The 22,026-nt window shown below is 45.2% G+C and overlaps 1 protein-coding gene across 1 annotated transcript in view; it reads left to right on the plus strand.

Annotated features, from left to right (window-relative positions):
• The window catches only part of BRIP1 (BRCA1 interacting helicase 1), a 157,532-nt gene extending 136,057 nt beyond the window's left edge, over nucleotides 1-21,475 (plus strand). The window contains exons 16-19 of the mRNA XM_055001863.1: nucleotides 4,861-4,973; nucleotides 10,074-10,156; nucleotides 18,605-18,925; nucleotides 20,124-21,475. Coding sequence (XP_054857838.1) covers nucleotides 4,861-4,973; nucleotides 10,074-10,156; nucleotides 18,605-18,925; nucleotides 20,124-20,971 — 1,365 coding nt within the window. The 3' untranslated portion in view covers nucleotides 20,972-21,475. The remainder of the gene's footprint in view (nucleotides 1-4,860; nucleotides 4,974-10,073; nucleotides 10,157-18,604; nucleotides 18,926-20,123) is intronic.
• The last annotated feature ends 551 nt before the right edge of the window (nucleotides 21,476-22,026 follow it).

Raw genomic sequence — 22,026 nt, forward strand, 5'->3', positions numbered from 1 at the left:
ATATTCTTAAAGATGAACAGGTAGAAGTAAAGGGCTGTCTTTTGACATTTTAACTAATCCCTTCTAGCCTGTGGTTTACTGCACATTTAGGATATTTGCTAGCAGGAGACGCTGGCTTTTCCACATATGCACCATGTCATGTTGAATTGGGCGTCACTTTGATGCCTGATAATGCAAACTTATACAGTGAAATGGATTCTGATTGCATTAAAGTGATGTGGGTTGACCTTTTTTACCTGTTACGTGATTTACAAGGAATGCTTAACCCTGAACGAGCAAATACTCTGTGTGTTTGTGTACGCGCATGCACGTGTGCGCGCATGCTTGTGCTTTTAAGAGCTCAAGAAAGTGGTTGTTCCTTAGCACTGTTTTTAAACACTTATGGACTATTCTTATCTTATAGTTTGCATAGGAATAAGCAAATAGTCTTGTGAACAGTCTGTAAGTATTGTGAATAAATAAAGTGAACCATTGGGTTTTGTGAGCTATTAAGAGCAGCAGACAGCTCACCACACACTGGGCAGCTCTTCTGCACGAGACCTACAGAGATTTCAGCTTGGTCTGCGGAGGAAAACTTCCCAGGGGACTTGTGCCCTCTTGTTAAATGTGGATGGATTTTCTGCCTCATGCTCCAAAATGTCTTGTGCTTGCCCTGATGGTTGCAGTGTATTTTTTTCAAAGATACAAACTACAAAAAAGGTGTGTGTTTAAAAATAACAATGTGAACTTTAAATTGCCATTTTATATAGAGACACAGAATTGGCTCTGTATATGAATGCTCAGATTAACATTGCAAATTACTAGGGGCCTAGTCTAGAATAAGTGGTTTGTGGATTTTATTTTAGATACATTTATTTGGAGACTTTATCCTTTTCTATGCAACAACCACCCTCTCAGGGTCTGTACTCTAGGCCTAGTAAAACCCTTGGCTTCCTGTCCTCGGCCTCTCAACCTCCCTTGCCTGCCAGTTTCTTTCTGCCATGCGTAGCCTAATCTTGCTTTCCAGTTCTGTCCCCATCCTACTTTCTACTTGGCTCCTCCTGTCTGCACTGCTCATTATTTTCTCAGGTTCCAGTTCTTCAGATCTTTGCTTACTTTGTCCCAGTTCCTTTGACTAACCTTCTTTACCATCTTCCCTAGCATTCTTCCTCCTTCTCCTGCCTACAACTAGCATACAGGCCCTTATGCCTATCTTGAGTCCTTCCTGCCTACTTCTTCTGCCCTTTTCACAAAACTTTATTCTCCTCCACCCTTCCTTTTGGCCATTGTTTGCTTTGCACCTTTTCTTTAGCTTCCTCTTGGGGCCTTATCCTCTGCGCAAAATTTAAATCCATACCAAACTGACTGTTTCTCCTTCCCTCATAGCCACAGGACTGTATGCAAATTGTCCTTGAGCCCCCCACCCACACCACCTCAGCCAATCAGTATCAGAGGATTCACCAGTGCAAATGTAACACAGCATAGATTTTTATTCCTGTTGTCAGGGCTCACCGTTGCTGCCGCTGGGCAAAGCATTGGCTAGGCCTGCGCTGATGTCAGAGGGGTGGCCAGGGATGTCGTGGGACCCTGTTCTGTGGAAGGAGGGATGGTATACCTCACCCAGACTCACTCTCAGTCCACTAGCTGGCCTGCTCAACCTGGGCTGCTCACCCTTTGCAATCTTCACCATCCCTCCCTCCCTCCCTCCCTCCCTCCAAGAACTCTCCACCAAGCCTCTGCTCTTGCACTGCTCAACTCCTCCTCAAACCCACCACCCCAGAGCTCTTCCCAGCCATCCTTTATAGGGCTTCCTTTCTCCGCCCCGCCCTCCTTCCAGCCTGGTCCTAGGCTGCCCCAAGTAGTTGCAGCTGGGGTAGCTGATCTGGCTCCATTGACCAGCACCAGCTGTGTCTTGTTGCCTGGCTGTCAAGCCTCCCTGACTGCTGATTGCTGAAGGCAGGCCCAGCTGTGGCCCCTTGGCTGGCTGCCCAGCTCCTCCCCCAGAATGCCTGTGGCAGCTCCACCTGGAGTTGCTTGGCTCCTGGCACTCCCTGTGCCTGGCTATTGCCTTCTAGCTGCTATATAGGCTGGAGCGTGGCTCTGAGCTGTTGGGGCTGCTTCTCTTCATCAGGTAAGGGCTTTGCTTGGGCAGCTGCTGGGTCCCTATTGCCCCTGCCCCTGCCCCTGCCCCTGCCCCTGCCCCTGCCCCTGCCCCTGCCCCTGCCCCTGCCCCCTCCCTTTGTGTTGCTTGGCTCCCCACTCTCCCATTGAAGGGTAGTACTGGCAGGTCCCTCCCTGCCCCTTCTAGCCCTCTGAGACTTTGGACCTTCATCCCTTTCCCCTGGGGTAGGCAGGTTCTGGCCCAGGCGGCCGACTGGGGTGGCAGGGCAGCCACCTCCTGGCTGCCTCTCATTGCTTCCTCCCAGTGAGGCTGGGGGCTGTGTCTCAGACCCTGGACACCTGTTTCATGTTGTATCTGTTTGAGGGTGTTTGCCTGCTATGTTGTAATTTTGATAATCAAGAAGAAACACGAGACTTTCTAAATGGATCTGGGTCTGTTCTAGATCACCTGTGCTCAGCAAATCCCAAATCTTGCTGGGAAGACCTTCAACCTGGATCAATACATTCTGAGTGACGGAAATAAATATGAGATCTGAGAAATCAAACTGAATTTATTTTCTGGTTGTAGAGTTTGAATTTGTAAATTTGACAGGCTGTTTTAAAGGGCATAAGTACAGAAAATAATAGCATAATATTTTTTTTTACCCAAATTCAAGTTGAAAGTTACCTGTCAGAAGTGGTTAGAAGTCTGCTGTTTTCTCTCCTGAAGCGTGTCCTTTCAGTTGTCAGTTTTAAAAGGTTAATACAGAACAAAAGAGCAGTGAAATTAGCCTTTCTTGGATAGCTTTGTGCCTCTCTTTTTCTAAAACATCAGGTTTGGGAGACAGAACAGCAGGCCCGGACTAAGTTCATAAATCGTCTGTTCCCCACCTTGCTTGGAGCCTTGAACCCAACATCTTTCCTGACTTTGCAATGGGAAAGTAAGAAGGGCTTGTCTTACAGGTACTACTTAAAAATCTTGTTGCTGAAGAGTTCCCTCTTCACCACCCTGCAGGTGTATAAGGATGAGCTCTAACTCTGGTTCTGTCCTTCTGCACAGTGAGGTTGTGTCCTTGAAAGGCAAGGATGGTGTTCTGTCCCCCCCCCCTCCCAGAGAAGGGCATTTTTTTCATTGCATCTCAGAGGGAAAGATTGGGGGGGGGTGTCTTTCAACATCTCTCTTACCCAGCGACATAGGAGGGGGCCATGGGCCTTGCAACACGGCTCTGCTTGGCGTAGGCATTACATATGAGGCTGTTTTGTATCAAGTTATCTGGCTCAGTATTGCCTCTTCTGACTGGTTGCAGTTGTTGAAGTACAACAAGGGTTGCAGCTTATTTGCAAGACTGTTTTATTGTTTTAGGATATCATCAATCTGAGGAGGGCCTGGCCTTCGATATCAGCAATGTATGTAAACCAGTCTGTTATTGTAGTGTCTGCTTTGTAGTTGTATGATCCATGTCTGACCCCAGCCCCCAGTGTGCACGTGCGCATGCGCGCGTGGGTGGTGAGGAGGAAAAAGGTGTTTAATGTTTCATTGTTCAGATAGGCTTCATAAGATTGGCTCAAATGCAGTCTTATCAGCTGGAGAATTTATCTGCCTGCTGCGAGGAGTGAAACAGGATAGGAATCCAAAGGACTTTCTCACTTGCAAGCTCTAATGTCGAGACAAGGTGCTGACCGAAATAGTTATCTGTCTTTGGCCAGGAAGGGGGCCGCTAGTCTAAAGCATTGTAGGCAAACCTCTGATCGCTGTGAACTGAGTGTCAAGGCACTGCTCAGCGAACCGCAACTCTCAAGCAGAGAAGAGGAGAAATAAGAGGGTGAAATGTAAGCTGATGGAAAAGGAAAAACGAATGGTCGCATGAAACATTTTATCAACATGTTGAATATCGGTCTATTGATTGAGATCTATAACTAGCCATCATGGACACTAGTGATTAAAATAGAGTTTAAATTGGTTTCCTTTTTTGCAGGAGTACAAGCTTTTCATATCCTCATAGCGATTTATGGTACCTTGCTTGGGTAAACTGAGATAAGGACCACTTTCAGAAATGTAATATTCTTAGCCAGATCTGTTGATTGGCTCGATGTCTGCAAATTTACACGTTCGTTTTATAAATTATTTCAGCTGTGTTTATTGGCATGGCCTCTCAGAGCTAGTGGTTCCTCTTTCGATGACTACTCGATAAAGCGACTGATACATTTACAGTGAAAGCCTAAGCAGAGTTACTCCAATCTAAGCCCACTGAAATCAATGGGCTTAGACTGGACTAACTCTGCTTAGAATTTCTGTTAGTTTAGAAGATTTTTATCCCACCTTTCTGCCCTACAAAACACAGCTCAGAACAAATAAAGTAAAACGAGCGCGGCATGATGAAACGTTACCCCGGTGAGTGATGGAGTGAGCTCTGACTCGTAAAAGCTTCTGCAGGAATCTTTAAGGTGCCATTCCATTTTAAAAATTTTCTCCTGTAGACTAACGCAGCTACCAGTCTGGAATTAAAAGTATGGCATGGTTCATCTTAGAGCCAAGCTACAAGTGACGCCTGACACAGGTTGGACACTTGTCAGCTTCCCTCAAGTTTTGATGGGAAATGTAGGCACCCTGGTCTTGTAGCTGTAATGGAGAGCCAAGCTGTAAAACCAGGACGCCTACATTTCCCATCAAAACTGGAAGGAAGCTGACAAGTGTCCAACCTGTGTCAGGCGTCACTTGTAGCTTGGCTCTTATTGGGAAGGAATGTATGCAAGAAATTAAGTGTGTCCTAATTCTTCCAGGTTGAGCTGAAAAGGAAATACAATGACCAGCACTCCAAAGTGAGGGGCCTTTTGCCAGGTAGCCAGTGGTATGAAATACAGGCCTACCGAGCTCTCAACCAAGCCCTGGGCCGGTGAGTATCTCATTATTTTCGTGATTTCGAAAACCTCTTCACATCTTTATTTACTACTCCTTCAAAGAGGGATCAAAAGCTGGGCTCAGGTTGAATGTCTTTATTTATATAAAATGTGCTTTTCATGCTCATAATTAATATTTTTGATGCGTATCTTAATATCAGTCATGTAGCGTTGGTCATTCAACCCGTAGGGGGGGAAGTCCTTGATCAGTTGACTGGTTAAATAATTGGGTAAATAATTCTGTTAAGACAACAAAAAGATATTTTAACCATAACAGGCTTTATATCTAAAATAGATATGGTAGCTTACTGTGAAGAAATGACATTAAGTTCAAAAATTATTCTAAATGTTTAGCATTATTAGTTAAGCTTTCTCTTAACATGAACATGAACTTCCCAGTAGCCCTTGTCCTCTGGCTGAAGACCATGGCTGGAGTGTCCATTTTCTCACCATGCAGCCCCAGCAGGGTCGGTCGGTCTCTCTCTCCCCTCCCCCCCCCCATGAGACTTCTTACATGAGGACACTCAAGTGAAGGGAGGTTCCATGTTATCCGGGAAGCATAGGTTAAAAAGACAGAGCCAAAGGCTCTGTCAATTTCACCTCCCCTTCCAGAAGGTGAAGATGAAATAAACAAACCTTCTGAGGAGCTGTATCTGCCCCCTCTAGAGAGGTGAAATTGAACGAGCTTTGGGCTCTGTCTTTTTAAACTGCGCTTCCTAGCTAACATTGCATCGCCTGTCACTTGGGTGTCCTTGGGTAAGAGGTTTCATGTAGAGACAGAAGGGGAAGCCGCTGAACATCATCCCATTTTTGATGGGTGAGAGAAAACAGGGGCACTCAGTCCTCTCTGATCCTTCCACTGTAGGGAGGGAGCAGAGGCAGACTAGGGTGTTTCTGCTGCTGCTTCTCATACTGTTTTCCATCTTCCAGTAACTCACAATTACCTGGGACTAAAACCAGACACGAGAGTGCTTTCTCCCTCCCTGGAACAGGTTTCATTACCAGGGCCCCACAGTAAGGCTCATCTAAATATATTATAAGGAAACGTCTGTCATGTTGAGATTGCAGGGAGCTACAGGGTTGGATCCAAACTAAATTTTCCACTAGCAAAAGATACTTGCATCAGCAGAACAGAAATGTCCTGCCTCACCCTTCCCACTGCAACCCATTTTGCTCCCGGAAATGCTGCTCGTGGGGAACAAGGGACCTTCAGGAATAGCAGGAGGACCTTCCATATGTGGCCTCATAATTGTGCTTTGAATGAAATGCTCCCACAAGCTATTATGCCACATTTGTCATGTTGGGCCCTGTTTCTCCTCCCGTTTTTTTCACAATTGCAATTCTAGCAATGGCTAGGAGAGTTGTAATTAATGCAGCTTTTGTTTTGGAACAATTCAACGTTGGACAGCAAGTCAGCAAAACTGGTTCAGGTAGGGCCGGCAAGTTACATCCTGTATCTTTCTTTATGTCCAATAAAATTTGTCCCCAAAATAGTTGGATAACTGGGCATTGCCACCAGCAATGTAAAAAATCACCCACCTGACCACAGTCCTTCCAACATTTAGGGCGAACAGTTGGATGGATTCTATGAAGCCTGGTTGGGGATAAGTACCATCTATTTAAAACCTTAAACGAATTAAAATGTATGCTGAAATTTTTTGATTTATAATTTGGAGCATTCATAATTTTGGGCCATTCAGGTTCCAGGATTCTGTGTTGGAAGTCCATTTGCACTTGGCAATTCATCCTTTTTTCTGTTTTCTTCACCGGGATTTTATAAATATGGGATACAAGACCTTTTATGTTACCATCAGTATTCCTGAAAGACACTCAAACTCTGTAAGGAGCTTCCCCAAAGTGTAAACATATCAAAGGTCTTTCCAAGAATTTTGGATCCCAGTGGTGGATTATCTTTCTGAACAAGAAGTGGTTCCAGTAAATCCATACTTTCAAGATCTAGTTTTTTTGATGTCTGGCATTTCCCTAAACGCCTGCCTAATATTTATTTAGCAGCAATGAAAGTCTGAAGGGATTCAGTAGGTTGTACAGGTCGCCTCTTTTGTCATTGTTAATCTTTGTACTGAGCAGGTATTAATGTTGACACCATGTTGTACAACTTTTATTAATTTGGGGGGGGGAATAAAAAAAAGGAATAGGAGTTGCTAATCGAGGTTCTGCAGCAGGAAGGGGGAATTGGAGGAAATTACACTTCCCCTTCCATTAGCAGAAACTTTAGTCTAGATCCAGTCCACAAATTTGGCAGATGGGCTTCCTTCTCATGATCAAGATTAACATGGATCTCGCCAAAGAACTCCTGGGAAATCCCATTGGTCATCAGAATCTAGGTGGGCTGTAGCCAGATGGTTAAACTCCGGCCTAATGAAAGGCTGCACGTATAAAGTAATTGTCTATGTGAAGGACAGAATATGTCAGAGGTTTCATTTTGCATTCAAAATATAAGCTGACAGAAGTCTTCTCTGGAGATGGATGTAAGTGAGTTTTAATCCCCAGTGTGGCATTTTAGAGTTGCTGTTGCAGTATAAGGAATAACACAAGTCCATGAAATGCAATCACCTTCGGGACGGGGAGGAAGATGCCAGATGTTGCGCATGGCCAGGTGACAACTCTGCCATGAAATCTTGTAGCGTTGCTTCACTTGAAAGGTGTGGGATATGTCTCCAGTGGCCCATTGCATTTATTTTAACTACGTACTTAATAGAGCAGTAGAAAAATGAAAAGGCAGGAGAATGGCTTGCTTGGCTTTCTTTTGCTAGCTTTCCCTGCCCCTCGCACTCCATTGACAAAAGGTTCAAAATAAAGCCACTTGCATATTTTTAAAGGGAACCTTATAAAAATCTGGTTTCTAATCTGAGTATATCTCCCAGAGAGTACCATCTGCTAGAAAGAGCATCAAAATTCCTATTTTCATTGCTGATAGATTATTCCTGCATGTAGCTATTCAGCAAGCATACAGATAAAGCAGTTACCATTTGTTAACAGCTTTAAAGGTAAGGAGACATAAGTGCATCTCTCTATGCGCATTTGTGCAGAAACGGAACAGACATGGCACTAGGAGATCAGGGAATGGACCTCCCCCTGTACTGTGAGGAGAGGGGGGACTTAACCCACTGTTCCACAGTTTCACAGGTTTGAAACTGAGCATTATTACCCAGTGGCTGCTGTTCATTCTCAATCTGTGCAGTCTCACATGGGACTGTGTATGCAGGCCAGCCCATGGGTAGGATTGTGTAGCTTTAAGACCATGAACGGGGCATCTTCCCTTCCCAGAGCACCTGTGTGGTTGTTTCCCACCTAAACAGCCCACTCCTCTGGAGGGGACAAGCCCCGTTCCCCCTGTTCCTCTTTTGCCACCGATCGAAGAGGAACTGGTATAGCATTCTTGTTGTTCCAAAGGGCCTGACGATGGACTACTTCTTTCTCTTCTTTTTTTTATCAAAGAGAAAAGTTTACCATGGCTGCCAAAACAGTTTCCGCTTTCCACTCTATTGACAGAAAAACCCGATTTTCTCATCACATGTCCAAACTGTTCCTAAATGGGTTGACTAATATGTTGCCACCAACACTACCTGTCATGCCACAGTGGACTCTGTCGCTGATGTTAGTCAAGCTGATATCTAAGCTACTTGAACCGATGGCAACCTGTTCGCCAAGGCTGTTATCCTTGAAGGCAACGTTTATGGTAGTGATCACATCAGCCAGGCATGTCAGCAAAATGGCAGCCTTAAGATTGGACGGACGGACGGACACACACACACCCTGCCTCTTCATCAAAATACACCCTGAGAAGGTGGTCCTTAGGACTAGCTTACAGTTCCTACCTGTGGTGGTGTCAAAATTCTTCATGTCACAAGTCATTGTACTCCCGGTTTTCTTCCCATCACCAACATCGGATGCTGAAAAGGCCCTACTAGTTGTAAGGAGAGCTATATTATTCTGTCTAGACTGTACAGCTTCCTTTGGTAAAGAGAGACTACTTTTTATATGTCATGTGGGATCGAGAAACGGCAAAGGAGCACTGTCTCAAACCGTCTCGAGGTGGGTCGTACAGACTATTAAACTCTGTTATGAGCTGGCGCGACACCCTTGCCCTTTAGAAGTACATGCTCACGCCACCAGATCACAAGCTTCTTCCCCAGCTTACTCAGAGGAGTTCCTGTTCAAGACATCTGTAAAGCAGCTATCTGATCATCCATGGACAATGTCATGAACCACAACTTTGTGGATGTCAACACCAAAGAAGGATGCTACTGTGGGGCAAGTGGTTCTGCGGTCTCTTTTCCAGTGAAGAGCGTCACCCCGTTTGCTTTGCTAAGTGGCTTAGTAGTCTCCTGTGTGGGACAGCACAGAAGACTGAAAATTAAAATAGGGTTGCACTTCTCTGTAACTTCTTCACTGAAATCTTCTGTGCAGGCACACATACCTTCCGTTCTTTCCTGCTGTGGGCTGTTCACATAAGATTATAGTGTGGAGGTTGTGGTGGCAAAAGGAGGATTGAGGGAACGGTGTGCCTCCCCTCCAGAAAAATGGGTTTTTTAGGTAGGAAACAGCCACACGGGTGCTCTGGGATGCGTAGACGGCCCCTTCATTGTCTTAAAGCTGCACAGTGCTTTGCGCTGTTCTATTTGTGCCTGCACAGAAGATTTGAATGAACAGCAGTTACAAGTAACTGTGGTCCTATTTTCTCAGTTTACTATAATATTATCCCATGCTTTTCTCCAGGTTGCTCAAGGTGGCATGCATGGTTCTCTTCCTATTTTATCCTTCTCATAACCCTGTGAGGTAGATTAGGCTGAGAGTTACTCGTTCAAGGTCACCCAGTGACCTTTCCCTTTAAAAAGCTGGGAACAGCTGTCTGTGGAACTACCGCTGTCGTGTATGTTTTGGCCCCACATCTTTGCTTTTGACCTTGTATTTACCTCACAAAAATGGTCAGAAAGCCAAACATTTACAGGTTCTGACATGGGTGGGAGTTCCATTTTGAATTCACTCTTCCGTTTCTTTTCTCTCCCCCAACCTCTTTCAGGACTATTTTAAAACACAAAAGAATTGCTTTCTTGTTGTTCCTTCCATTTTAGGTGTATTCGTCACAGGAGTGATTGGGGCGCACTCATTTTAGTTGATGACCGCTTCGGACGGAACCCCAATAAATACATAGCTGGTAAGATAAAGTCAGTGATGTAATGATCCTGCTAGGCAACAGATGCCCCACGGTTTATTCCAAAATCTTTGCCTTGCTGCAGCATACCAAACTCCCCCTGCCACAGCTGGTTGAAGAGGGAGAAGCTATTTAAAAAGAATAATAAAGCAAAATGTATTTTACTTTCTTCATTTATACCCTGCCTTTCTCCCCAGTGGGAACCCAAGAGAAGTGGCTTACCTCTTTCTCCATCATTCTCCTCTCCCCCATTTTATTCTCACAAACAACCCTGTGGGGTAGGTTAATGTGAGTGGCACAAGGTCATGCAGTAAGCTTTTATGGCGTATTTGAGTTTTTGTCCAAGGCAATATTATAATCACAAATATAGTTCCTATTAAAAGCAAGAAGATATCTAACAGGATATAGTCAATTGTAGTTATTTTCAGCTACACAACATTCAGGTGTACACAGCTGTGGATGCCAATTCTAGTTAATCGCACAAAGTTCTCATTGTTTCCTATGTAGGTGAGAGCTGGTTTGGTGTAGTGGTTAAGAGCTGCAGGACTCTAATCTGGAGAGCCAAGTTTGATTCCCCACTCCTCCGCTTGAAGCCAGTTGGGTGACCTTGGATCAGTCCAGGGCTTTTTTCTGGGAAAAGAGGTGGTGGAACTCAGTGGGTTGCCCTCGGAGAAAATGGTCACATGGCTGGTGGCCCCACCCCCCTGATCTCCAGACAGAGGGGAGTTTAGATTGCCCTCCGCGCCGCAGAGGGCCATCTAAACTCCCCTCTGTCTGGAGATCAGGGGGCGGGGCCACCAGCCATGTGACCATTTTCAAGAGGTTCCGGAGCTCCGTTCCCCCGCGTTCCTGCTGAAAAAAGGCCCTGGGTCAGTTACAGCTCTCTCAGAGCTCTCTCAGCCCCACCCACCTCACAGGGTGTTTTGTTGTGAGGATAATGACATGCTTTGTAAACTGAGAGCCAGTTTGGTGTAGTGGTTAAGAGCACGGGACTCTAATCTGGATAGCCGGGTTTGATTCCCCACTCCTCCACGAAGCCAGCTGGGTGACCTTGGGTGAGTCACAGTTCTCTGGAGCTCTCTCAGCCCCACCCACCTCACAGGGTGATTGTTGTGGGGTAATAATAACACTTTGTAAACCGCTCTGAGTGGGCATTAAGTTGTCCTGAAGGGCGGTATATAAATCGAATGTCATGTTATTACGTTATTATTTCACATATTGGATATACATTATCTACCAAGGTGTTTCACTTGGGATCTTTTCTCACATAACACAAACATCATTTCTGTGTGGGTACAAGTATGTTCTACCAGCAAAGGTGATGGATGCACATCTATTTTGATGCAGGAAATTATTTGTGACACAGCCTTTTGGTGCAGTACAAATTGCTGCTACCTCTGGCAGAAACGGTTTTTATATAGGTTATGTGACTGCTGCTGAAAACAGAGCCCCCACATTCCTCTCCTCTCAATAATGTCCATTACAACAGAATGCCTCACATCATGTCACACAATTTCCCTGTTCCATTTCACTGTCTTCCACTCTAAAGAAAATTCAGAGCTTTATGACTGTGTCGCCCGTTGTGGTTTATGGAAGGAGACGGGGGGCTAATGGTTTGAACATTGGCCACACAGGCTCCCCACATCCAGTTTATTTATTGGTTTGTTCATATGTTGCTTTACAGTCTGGCCTTTGAAAGCTTTTTTCCGTTTCCAGGCTACAGAAATCTCCGTGATGCTTGCAAACACTAAGCATGTTCTCTTTTAGGGCCCAGCTACAAGTGACAAGTGACACTTGAAAGGCAAGTAAACAGACCCACATGCATTCCTCCCTGTTCACTTGCCCTCCACTTGCTCCACGTAGTGATCAAGTGGAGGGCAAGTGGAGAGCAAGTGAACAAGGAGGAATGCATGCGGGTCTGTTCACTTGCCTTTCAAGTGTCATTCGTCACTTGTAGCTTGGCCCTGAGTCTACTTTGTGCTGTAAGGTGCTAACCAGTACTTTGCTATGTGTACTTTCTAGTTACAATAGTAAAGTGATTTTTGTTTAGGATGAAGCTAGCAGATGAGGATGGCGTTAGGTGTTCATTTTTGTTACCTCAGATATAAAATCTTGCAGTTAAAACACAGTGGTAGGTAAATAAAATATAGATCTTGTGAAGTCCTTATGCCAGTTAATGCTGTTGTTGTATCAAAGCAAGGTATTGCATAATAACTCAGTCTTATTAATTACTAAAAAGATTCCAAATGGGTACCAGGGTGATTTAAACGTCTAATATTGCGTCTGCTTGTTTTTCACCAATATAGATAGCCAGCATTCAGCTTAGCTGGTATATAAAATAGGAGCTATGTTGGATGTTCTTCAGTTTAAACTTCATTGGTAGAAACTTTTGATGGAGTATTGATTTCTTCTGAGACACTTAGATTGTGTACTGATGAAGTGCGTTTTGACTCATGATGGCTTATACTCTTGAAAATTTTGGTGGTCTTTAAGATGCTACTCTGGACTCGAATTAGATTGTGTAAAGATGCATCTATTTAAAATAGTGTTTGTTTCCCCTTGGTTGTGGCATCTTCCTCCTAATTCAGTCATATGGGTGATCACACAGTGAATGGGATGTCACAGCATTGGTAGGATTTGGCTATATAATAATTAGGGTGTGAAACATTTTTATTCTGATTTCCTTTGTGCTTTAATCATTGTATTCACATTTTCTTCATTTTTGTTATTTCACACGTTAATTTTTCTTCTATATATGTTGTCTGTGGGAAACTCATTTTCAGCTATAATTGGATTAATTTTACAAGGATCTTAACCCTCTCTTATGGGATCCTGTCTACCAAATTTCAGACAGATTGGAGAAAACACCCCATTTTATAGGCAGTTAAATTCAGAACAGCTGTGATGTTGTTTTCTACCAATCCATTAGAATGAAATTCTCAAGAGATTGTACCCCTCACCCAAGGGATCCTCCCTGCTAATAGGTGAAAATTTCAGTTCGTATGTGTAACATGTATTTAAATAGAGACCTCACACTGTAGAAAACCAAGCAGTAGCAATAGCAAGGCAAAGAAATGACAGAGAACTTGTAAAGAGAAAGTTCTCGCCAGGGATGGAAATAGCAGCACTCGGTACTTATATAGCAGGAATCCCCCAACTTTTTCAAACCTGTGGGCACCTTTGGAATTCTGACTCAGGGTGGTGGGTGCATCCATACAAATGGCTGCCACCGGAGGTGGAGCCAACCAAAAAATGTCAGAGAGTGAGAATATGCATAACTCTAAACAGGGGTCATTTTGTAGAAAAAGAGCTGCAGGAACTCATTAGCATAACTCATTAGCGTATGCCACACCCCTTAACATCACTGGAAGTGTGTCATTAGCATAATTGATTTGATTGGGCCCAAAATGGCCAGGAATAGGCTGCTGCCAGACAGCGGAGTGTCTGGACATTTGGGGCCCATTTGGGCTCGTATCAGGGCTGGAACAGCCAGACCAGGTCAATGCCAGGTAGGGGAGGGTTCCCTTGCCTGGCACTGACCCAATCCTGGCCGTTTTGGCCCTGAACCCGGTGGAAATGGGCCCAAAAGGGCTGAAAATGGCCATTTTGGGCCATTTGGGACTGGATTGGGGCCGAAATGGCCAGGACCGGGTCGGTGCCGGGTGGGGGAGGCTTCGATCCTGGCAGAAATGGGCCCAAAATTGCACCGGTCCGATCCAGGCTGTTTCAGCCCCGGTCCAGGATGTTTCAGGAAACAGCCAGGACCGGGTCAGTGCTGGGCCCCGATCCAGGCCGAAATGGGCCTGGATTAGAAAACATCGCACTAAACCTACAGCATAATCCAGATAATAAAACAGGAGTTACAAGACTGGTGAAAAATGCAGTGAAACTTTATATTACATTCAATAAACAATGTAATAACACTGGATTACAGAACTGGAAAGCCATGCAGTATACAGTGTTTGCAATAAAGTGTTTGTGAAAAGTTGTAAGCTTCAGCTCAGCTCCAATATGGAGGCATCTTAATAGGAAATGCTGTTCTCAATGTACATTTAATCATTGCAGCTATTTGTCTACACGTTGACTGGATGTAGAAGAAAGTGCTTTAAGATTAAGTTTTGAAAGTAAAACAAGTAGTGGCAGTCGCAGTTTTTCCATTTATGTTTTTGAGCGAACTCAGGGAGAGATGACAAAACAAATACTGCCCTTGTCTTGTCAGTAGGTGGTGCTCAGATTCTACCGTATGAGCTGTGTTGACAAAGTCCCAAGGAAAGCGGGGAGATAATAAGACCAGAGAATAAAATGGATTCACAGTAGAATCTTGCACGGTAATTTTAGAAGCAGTCAATGGCAACAATTTCTTGCAAGCAGTTTTGCGCCCATGGTATTAATTCTTATCAACCCCTCCCCTTTTTTTTTAGCAATAGCAAAACTTCTTATGTTCGAGAGTGCAATAAATGTCTGTGGATTAATTATATCACAAATCCTGAAAGTAGGCCACTGCTCCAGTCTTTATCAGCATATATGAGTCTACGCTATTTTTCCTAAACTGTCCATTAAGAAAAAGCTTAGGAAAAAATCTGCTGTTTTTCTGATAAAGGCAAACTCATCAACATTTCCCCCCAAAGTAAGATTCTTGTAGCACCTTTAAAAGCTTACATTTTTATAAAGTCTTAAGGTTTCATAGACTATAGCGCACCACCTCATCTAGGGCTTGATGAATGTATCCCATTTCCTGAAGTACTCGGGAAATACACAGGACTGTACAAGGAATAAATACAGTGAATTCTCGGTCCGTGTGTAGGTCCACGCTGGCATCTAATTTTTATCAGAGACACCTTTTGATCTGAGCAGGGCTACAGAAGAGCCATCAACACCGTTCAGATATCCTGTGAACCTAAAGCAAAGGACTTTTAAACATCGTCCTCTCTGGTTGTTGTGGGTTTTCCGAGCTGTATTGCCATGGTCTTGGCATTGTAGTTCCTGACGTTTTGCCAGCAGCTGTGATTGGCATCTTCAGAGGTGCAAAAGAACCTCCTCAGGATACAGTGAAGCCTCCCTCCATTAGCATTCCACACCCTGGGACACTCTTACAGGATGACTCAGCCCAAACCCACCTTCCTGAGCAGATATAAATTACCTGCCAACATCTTCTCCACACTGTGACACTGAGAGATCTCTGTCTTTTGGTGAAGATGCCAGCCACAGCTGCTGGCCAAACGTCAGGAACTACAATGCCGAGACCACGGCAATACAGCCCGGAAAACCCACAACAACCATCGTTCTCCGGCCGTGAAAGCCTTCGACAATACATCGTCCTCTCTGTTTATATCAGGACTTACGGCCTTTGGCAGAGCCCTGTGTCGCTCACTCCCATTCCCCATGCCGCTTCCTCCTACTTGGGGACAAGGAATGAACAGCTCAGTTGCATACTGGCAGAGCCCCGGGAGAGTAGCTGCTCAAGCAAGGAGCTCGAAATGAGAGACTGTGGGGTTTAAATAAAGGGAAAGATTTTGCAAAACTTCTTCCTGGACAAGAGGTTACCCCATGAAGAGCTCAGTGCCAGTTTCCTGGTTCAGTGGGAGAAAAAAAGCATAAAAGTGGAAGGAATCCTGCTGTGCTGGGGGCCAGATGGGAAATCCCTGGGGATGAATTGATTGTATGGGTGGCCAATTGCTTGTCCCAGTTTGATATGTTGAGTTGGATCCAGATCTGCTAACGGACAGGGTGCAGTAATTTCCACCATTTCTTTCTTCCTGCTGCAGACCCTAACTTTGACTCTCATGTTGTTCATGAGTGTCCCCGGCCCCCCCGGAGTAGCATTTTGGGGAGATCTGTGGGGTACAGCAGGAGGGGGAGGCCGAAACGTTCTGTTCCACTGACAAAGGTGCCTTGCGTGAGTGGAAAATCTAAGCTGGATCCAACACCATAAGTTGTAAATGCCAACTCGATAAATCGCATAGGCTGCAATCTAAACGACATTTTCTCAAGAAACATGGGACTTCCTTATGAGTAGTCCTGCATAGATTTGCTCTTGTGTGTTTTTAATGAGGTCACAGGAGTAGCCTTAGGAATTCAGATCTAGTAAGCTAAATTCATGAGCCTGGTCCAAGAAATAAAATCCGTTTCATTTCATTTCATTTATTAGACTTTTAGTCCACCCTCCCTGTAAACGGGCTCCGGGCGGGTCACAACAAGATAGAGATACATTTAAAACATAATAAGGCTTGATCATCAGAGCAAGCATAAAATACAGTGAAAAATACAATAAAAGATGATTCCCAAGATGGCAGTCTCTACCAACTGCCCCAGCCAATAGTGCACAGAAGGGGAACTCTTTTAGGGAGGGGAGGGAAGGGGAAACATTGTGGTTGTGGGTTTTCTGGGCTGTATTGCCGTGGTCATGGCATTGTAGTTCCTGACATTTCGCCAGCAGCTGTGGCTGGCATCTTCAGAGGTGTAGCACCAAAAGACAGAGATCTCTCAGTGTCACAGTGTGGAAAAGATGTAGGTCATTTGTATCTACTCAGGAGGGGTGGGGTTGAGCTGAGTCATCCTGTAAGAGTTTCCCAGGGTGTGGAATGCTAATGGCGGGAGGCTTCACTGTATCCTGAGGAGGTTCTTTTGCATATGGATTGGTGCTTGATGTGCTAATCTTCTCTGCAGGGCTATTGTCGAGTATAGAGTGTTTTGTTAGCCTGGTGTTTTTCAGAACTGGAAACCATGCTCTGTTCATTCTTAAGGTTTCTTCTTTCCTGTTGAAGTTTTGCTTATGCTTGTGAATTTCAATGGCTTCCCTGTGCAGTCTGACAAAATAGTTGGAAGTGTTGTCCAGTCTTTTGGTGTCATACTGTGCCCTGTTTGAGTTAGGCTATGTTCAGCCACTGCTGATTTTTCAGGTTGCCCAAGTCTGCAGTGTCTTTCATGTTCTTTTATTCTTGTCTGGATGCTACGCTTTGTGGTCCCGATGTAAACTTGTCCACAGCTGCAGGGTATACGGTATACTCCTGCAGAGGTGAGGGGGTCTCTACTGTCTTTTGCTGATCGTAGCATCTGTTGTATTTTTCGGGTGGGTCTGAATACTGCTTGAAGGTTATGCTTTTTCATAAGCTTTCCCATCTGATCAGTAATTCCTTTGATATATGGCAAAAACACTTTTCCTGTAGGAGACTGTTTTTCCTTGGTTGTTTGATTCATCCTGGGTTTGACTGCTCTTCGGATTTCATTTCTGGAGTAGCCATTTGCCTGAAGTGCACGGATTAGATGATTAATTTCCTCATTGAGAAAGTGCGGCTCACATATCCGTCTTGCACGATCCACTAATGTTTTCATTATGCCTCTTTTCTGTCGGGGGTGGTGATTGGAGTTTTTGTGTAAGTACCGATCAGTGTGAGTTGGTTTCCTGTAGACCTTGTGACCTAACTGAAAGTTTGCTTTGCGGATGACCAAGGTATCCAGAAATGGGAGTTTTCCCTCGATTTCTTTCTCCATTGTGAATTGTATGTTCAGGTGGATGTTGTGGAGATGATTCAAAAACCCCATCAATTCTTCCTCCCCATGGCTCCAAATGGGGAGGCTCCCTCTAGGTCCAGGTGTTATTTTGACCGCACTTTCCATGGGAGAGTATACTCTTATCTGTGTCTACAGCCAGAGACCTTGACGGGATGAGCCTTCCCACAGCAAAGTTCTCATCGCTATGGAAGATGGGGGGAGGCTGGGAATGAAGGATTTGATGTATCACATGTTATGCTTTCTTTCCTCATTCTCGACAATGACTGTGTTCAGCCAAGATCCTTTCTAGGCCTTGGAATATGGATACTTGTGTCAGAGCCTAGTCTTTTAATAAACCTTTTGAAATCAAGGAGTTGTGCTTCTTGCAGAAGGGGGAGACATACTCTAGATAACAGGGATTCCATAGTCTGACAGAGGCCAGCCAAGCCTCCCTGGGGCCAGGGACCACCAGTAGATGTTTGTCAGCTGATCTAAGCACTCTCCGGGGTATGCTGGTCCCAGTCCGCTAAGGACTTTGTAGATCAACACCAGAACCTTGAATCTGTTCCAGAACTCTACGGGGAGCCGGTGTAGCTGCTGCATGATGGGAGTAATATGTGCCCTATATGGAGTACCGGTTAGGACATGCACAGCAGCATTCTGGACCCGTTGTAACTTCCAGATCAGACCCAGGGGAAGCCCTGAGTAGAGTGAGTTGTAGTAGTCCAACCTGGAGGTGACCATTGCATGGATCATTGTTGTTAGGTCATGGGTCGAAAGGTAGGGGGCAAGCTGTCTGACCTGCCAAGAAAGCAGAACAGGAAACTGCCACAACCTGAGCCTCCCTAGATAAGGAGGTGTCCCGCGTCACCTTTCTAATGACCTGACTGCTCATACATGCTTAAATAGTAACAATACAGGCAACTTCTTCTGCTAATTTCCAACTGTGTCTTTTCAAAGGGCTATCCAAATGGATTCGTCAGCAAATCCGGCATCATGAAAACTTCGAGTGCGCTCTTGGTTCTTTGGAAATGTTTACTAAAAAAAACCAAAAGGGCATTGAGTCTTCAGTTCAGGGCAATGGCGAGTCTCTGTTCATGACTTCAAGTTTGACGGCTCCATCGACGAGTTCTTTTCTGGAGGCAACTCTTCATCTAACGCCTGATGTTACTCTTGAAAGAGGATCACAAAACGTCCCAGAAACACTGTCTGCTGCAGATGTCAACACGACCAACCCAGCAATGTCCAGCCAATCATGCGACATCTTTGCAAAGAAAAAAAGTAGGCCTTTCCTCCCAAGATAAAACTGTTTTTTGAAATATTTCAGGGGAGCTTGTGAAAATGTCTGTTGTCTCCCCACCCCCCACCCCTTATGAGTAAGATCTGAAAAAAGCCATCGATTTCCGGTTGGTGAGCTGTGTGTTGAGACGCTCTCCTCCCTGCTCACCCCCTTTTAATTGTTTTTAACCTTTGACATTCTGCTTTTAATCTGAGTAAGATCCAAAGAATTAGTTGGGGCCAACTTGGGTGCCAGCAGACCTTAAGGACCGTCTACTCCCATATGAATCTATTGTCCACTCAGGTCATCTTTGGAGCTAAGTTTCTGATCTCTGCAGTGAAAATACAGGCTGAGATAATGCCTTGTGTATAATTTACTCAGACTCTAACCCTTAAACTGTTAGGTACACTAGGTCGAATATTGTATATAACTAATACAATAACAGTGTTTTTTCTGCTTCTTTTTGGCTTGTGGGCTGTAATAAAGCTGGCTGGCTGTAACAATTAGTGGAGACTCTGTGCCTTTCGTTCTCGCACTCTTTTCACGCAGGACAGAGGCTCAATAGGTCTGGCTAGTACTTCCCAGGTGAACTTTGCAGAGTGTTTGGGGTTCCCGTGACAAGTGTTCTCTGACTGGAGAAAGACTGAAAATCGTTGATCAATATCCAGGGCTCATTTCGAGGGGAAACGTGCAGGAACGCAGTTCCAGCAGTTCCCCAAAGAAGTCACATGCCAGGTGGCCCTGCCCACCTGACTCTAGGCCATTTTAGGCCCATTTCGTCCTGGATTGGGACCAAAACAACCCGGATTGGGCCTTTGGAGGGTGGTGGATCACTCTCCTGTTCAGCAGCGGCCCAATCCTGACCATTTTGGGCCCCTTTTCGGCCATTTTCAGCCCCTTTTTGCAATTTTGGGCCCAATTTCGGTCCTGAATGGCCAAGATTGGGTCCAAAACAGCCAGGATAAGTGATGCCAGGGGGTGTGGCATATGCAAATCAGTTATGCTAATGACCCATTTCCAGTGATGTCAAGGGCGTGGCATATGCTAATGAGTTGTGCTAATGAGTTCCTCCAGCTCTTTTTCTACTAAATGACCCCTGTCTATATCATTCTAGAAACAGAAGGAAGTAGTTACCACCTCTAAGAAAGGATAACAAGGATTAATATTCTGTTCCTTTTTCTTTTTTTAACCTCATTACAGGTGATTGCCCATCTTATCAGACAATAAAGCAGAAAAATCTTACCGACTCCAAATCCAGTACTTCCACCATTGGAAACAAGAGGGGGAAAGTAAACAGTCATCCCATCTCTGGTAATATAAAACAGTATTTTAGCAAAATGCTGACATCAACACCTCTGCCTGCAAAGAGTAAGAAGAACACTTCCAAAGCAACATGGCAACCAAGGGGGCCAACTGCCCAAACCTGCCATCTTGCCACAAATGGATGCCAGCAGGAGCTGTCACTGGTTGAAGAAGACAGACGATGCGAGCTGGCACCATGCAGAGAAGTGATTAGCTGCTCTTCAGGAGAAGTGACTGGCTCGGTCCTTCAAGAATATGCTGCTGAACAGCAGCTGTGCATTCATGAAGACAGAGGAGATGTGGCCGTTTCTCCAGTGAGAGGAAACGCAGAACTTTCAACATCGGTCATAACTGTAGAAACAGATGCTGATGATGACAGTATCTATTTCACACCGGAACTTTATGATGAGTCAGCAGAAGAAAAAAATGAATTGCTGGCTCACACTTCTCGTGATACTGGGACTTTATCCGAACTTGCTGGTTCCGTTGAAGCTGAAGAGCTGTCAGAAGTAGGTGCCCCAAAACTGGTAGATGCAGCAGTTGGCATGCAGACTGATGCAGCAGCAGAGGCGGGACGCTATGGAATCATGCAAAGCAATATGAGTCATGGCGGTGCAGTCAGAGCAGCTGTACGTAGTGCTAGCATAGGTGAAGCTGAGCGGGAAGAAGAGACTCAGAAAAAGAGAAATAAACTTTCCAGATCAAGAAACAAAAGTTTGTCTGTCTTTCAGTCAAGGGGTCGTTAAAACCTCAGAAATCAATTCAAGAGGGAATCATGAAATAATAATTCTTTTAGTTTTACATTAGGGCAGACTCCATTGGTCCATTTTTCAGAGAAACAAAGAAGGCAGCTAGTAAGAAATCTGACCCTGTGACTGAATCAAGACCTTATAACTGATCAGTGCCTGCATCGCCGCCACCTCTCTTCCCAGTAGTATTTAATAAAGCAAAACGAGTGGTGTTATGCCGCCACATTGTGAGGTTCCCTTTCTTCCCTGCAAAAAGCAGCTAATAAAGTGGAGTAGGTGTGGTGGAAGTCACTATAGAGTGGCATCATGCCTTCTGGGTTGCATTGCTAATGGCAGGGAAGAGAGGAGGGGGCTGACTTGCCTTCAGGAGCAGCTGTACATTCACTGTGAAGTGTACTTCTTTCCTGAGCAGGTATTCATGACGGCTTGCATCCTGCGAACTCCCAGCACGAGGCACTGATGGCCTGGGATCCTCTCCACACTCCCTCCCCCTCGAGAGACATTTCTCATCCTGGGAAAGTTTATTCTCGGGGCTGATGAGCTCACATGTTCTAAGAGGTCAGGTGGCTGGAGGGGGAAGGGAATGAGATCACCCTTCTTGCCTCTCCTCCTGTAAGAAAGAAAGAGAGAAAGAAAGAAAAAGAAGGATTTCACCCTGTTCCCTTTCTCCATTGCAGCCACCCAACCTGTGCAGCTGTTAGTACATGCAAGTCCCCGAGAATAAACTTTCCTGGGAACAAAAATGGCTCCGGCAGAAGGGGAGGCTAGAGGAGATCCAACAATCTTGGGCTCATGGATCATGGGATCCAGCCCAACAATACAAGTAGTGCAGACTTAGGGTCATGAGCCAAGGGGCAGGGGGCTGCCTCCTTCTTAAAGAAGGGGTGGTGAGCCTGCACGGAAATTGTGCCTCTCAGGTCCTCAGCCCTCTTCCTGTTCCTCGCTGTCCTGGCCAGCCTGCTTTGATTGGCTGGCCCTGGCATTGGAATCTGGGTTGTGCGGGCGCCATCTCGACCAAGGCCACTGGAAGCCCGCGCTGCCCTCAAATGTGA

This window comes from Eublepharis macularius, chromosome 17 (genome assembly GCF_028583425.1).
Source record: "Eublepharis macularius isolate TG4126 chromosome 17, MPM_Emac_v1.0, whole genome shotgun sequence".
Taxonomy (NCBI): domain Eukaryota; kingdom Metazoa; phylum Chordata; class Lepidosauria; order Squamata; family Eublepharidae; genus Eublepharis; species Eublepharis macularius.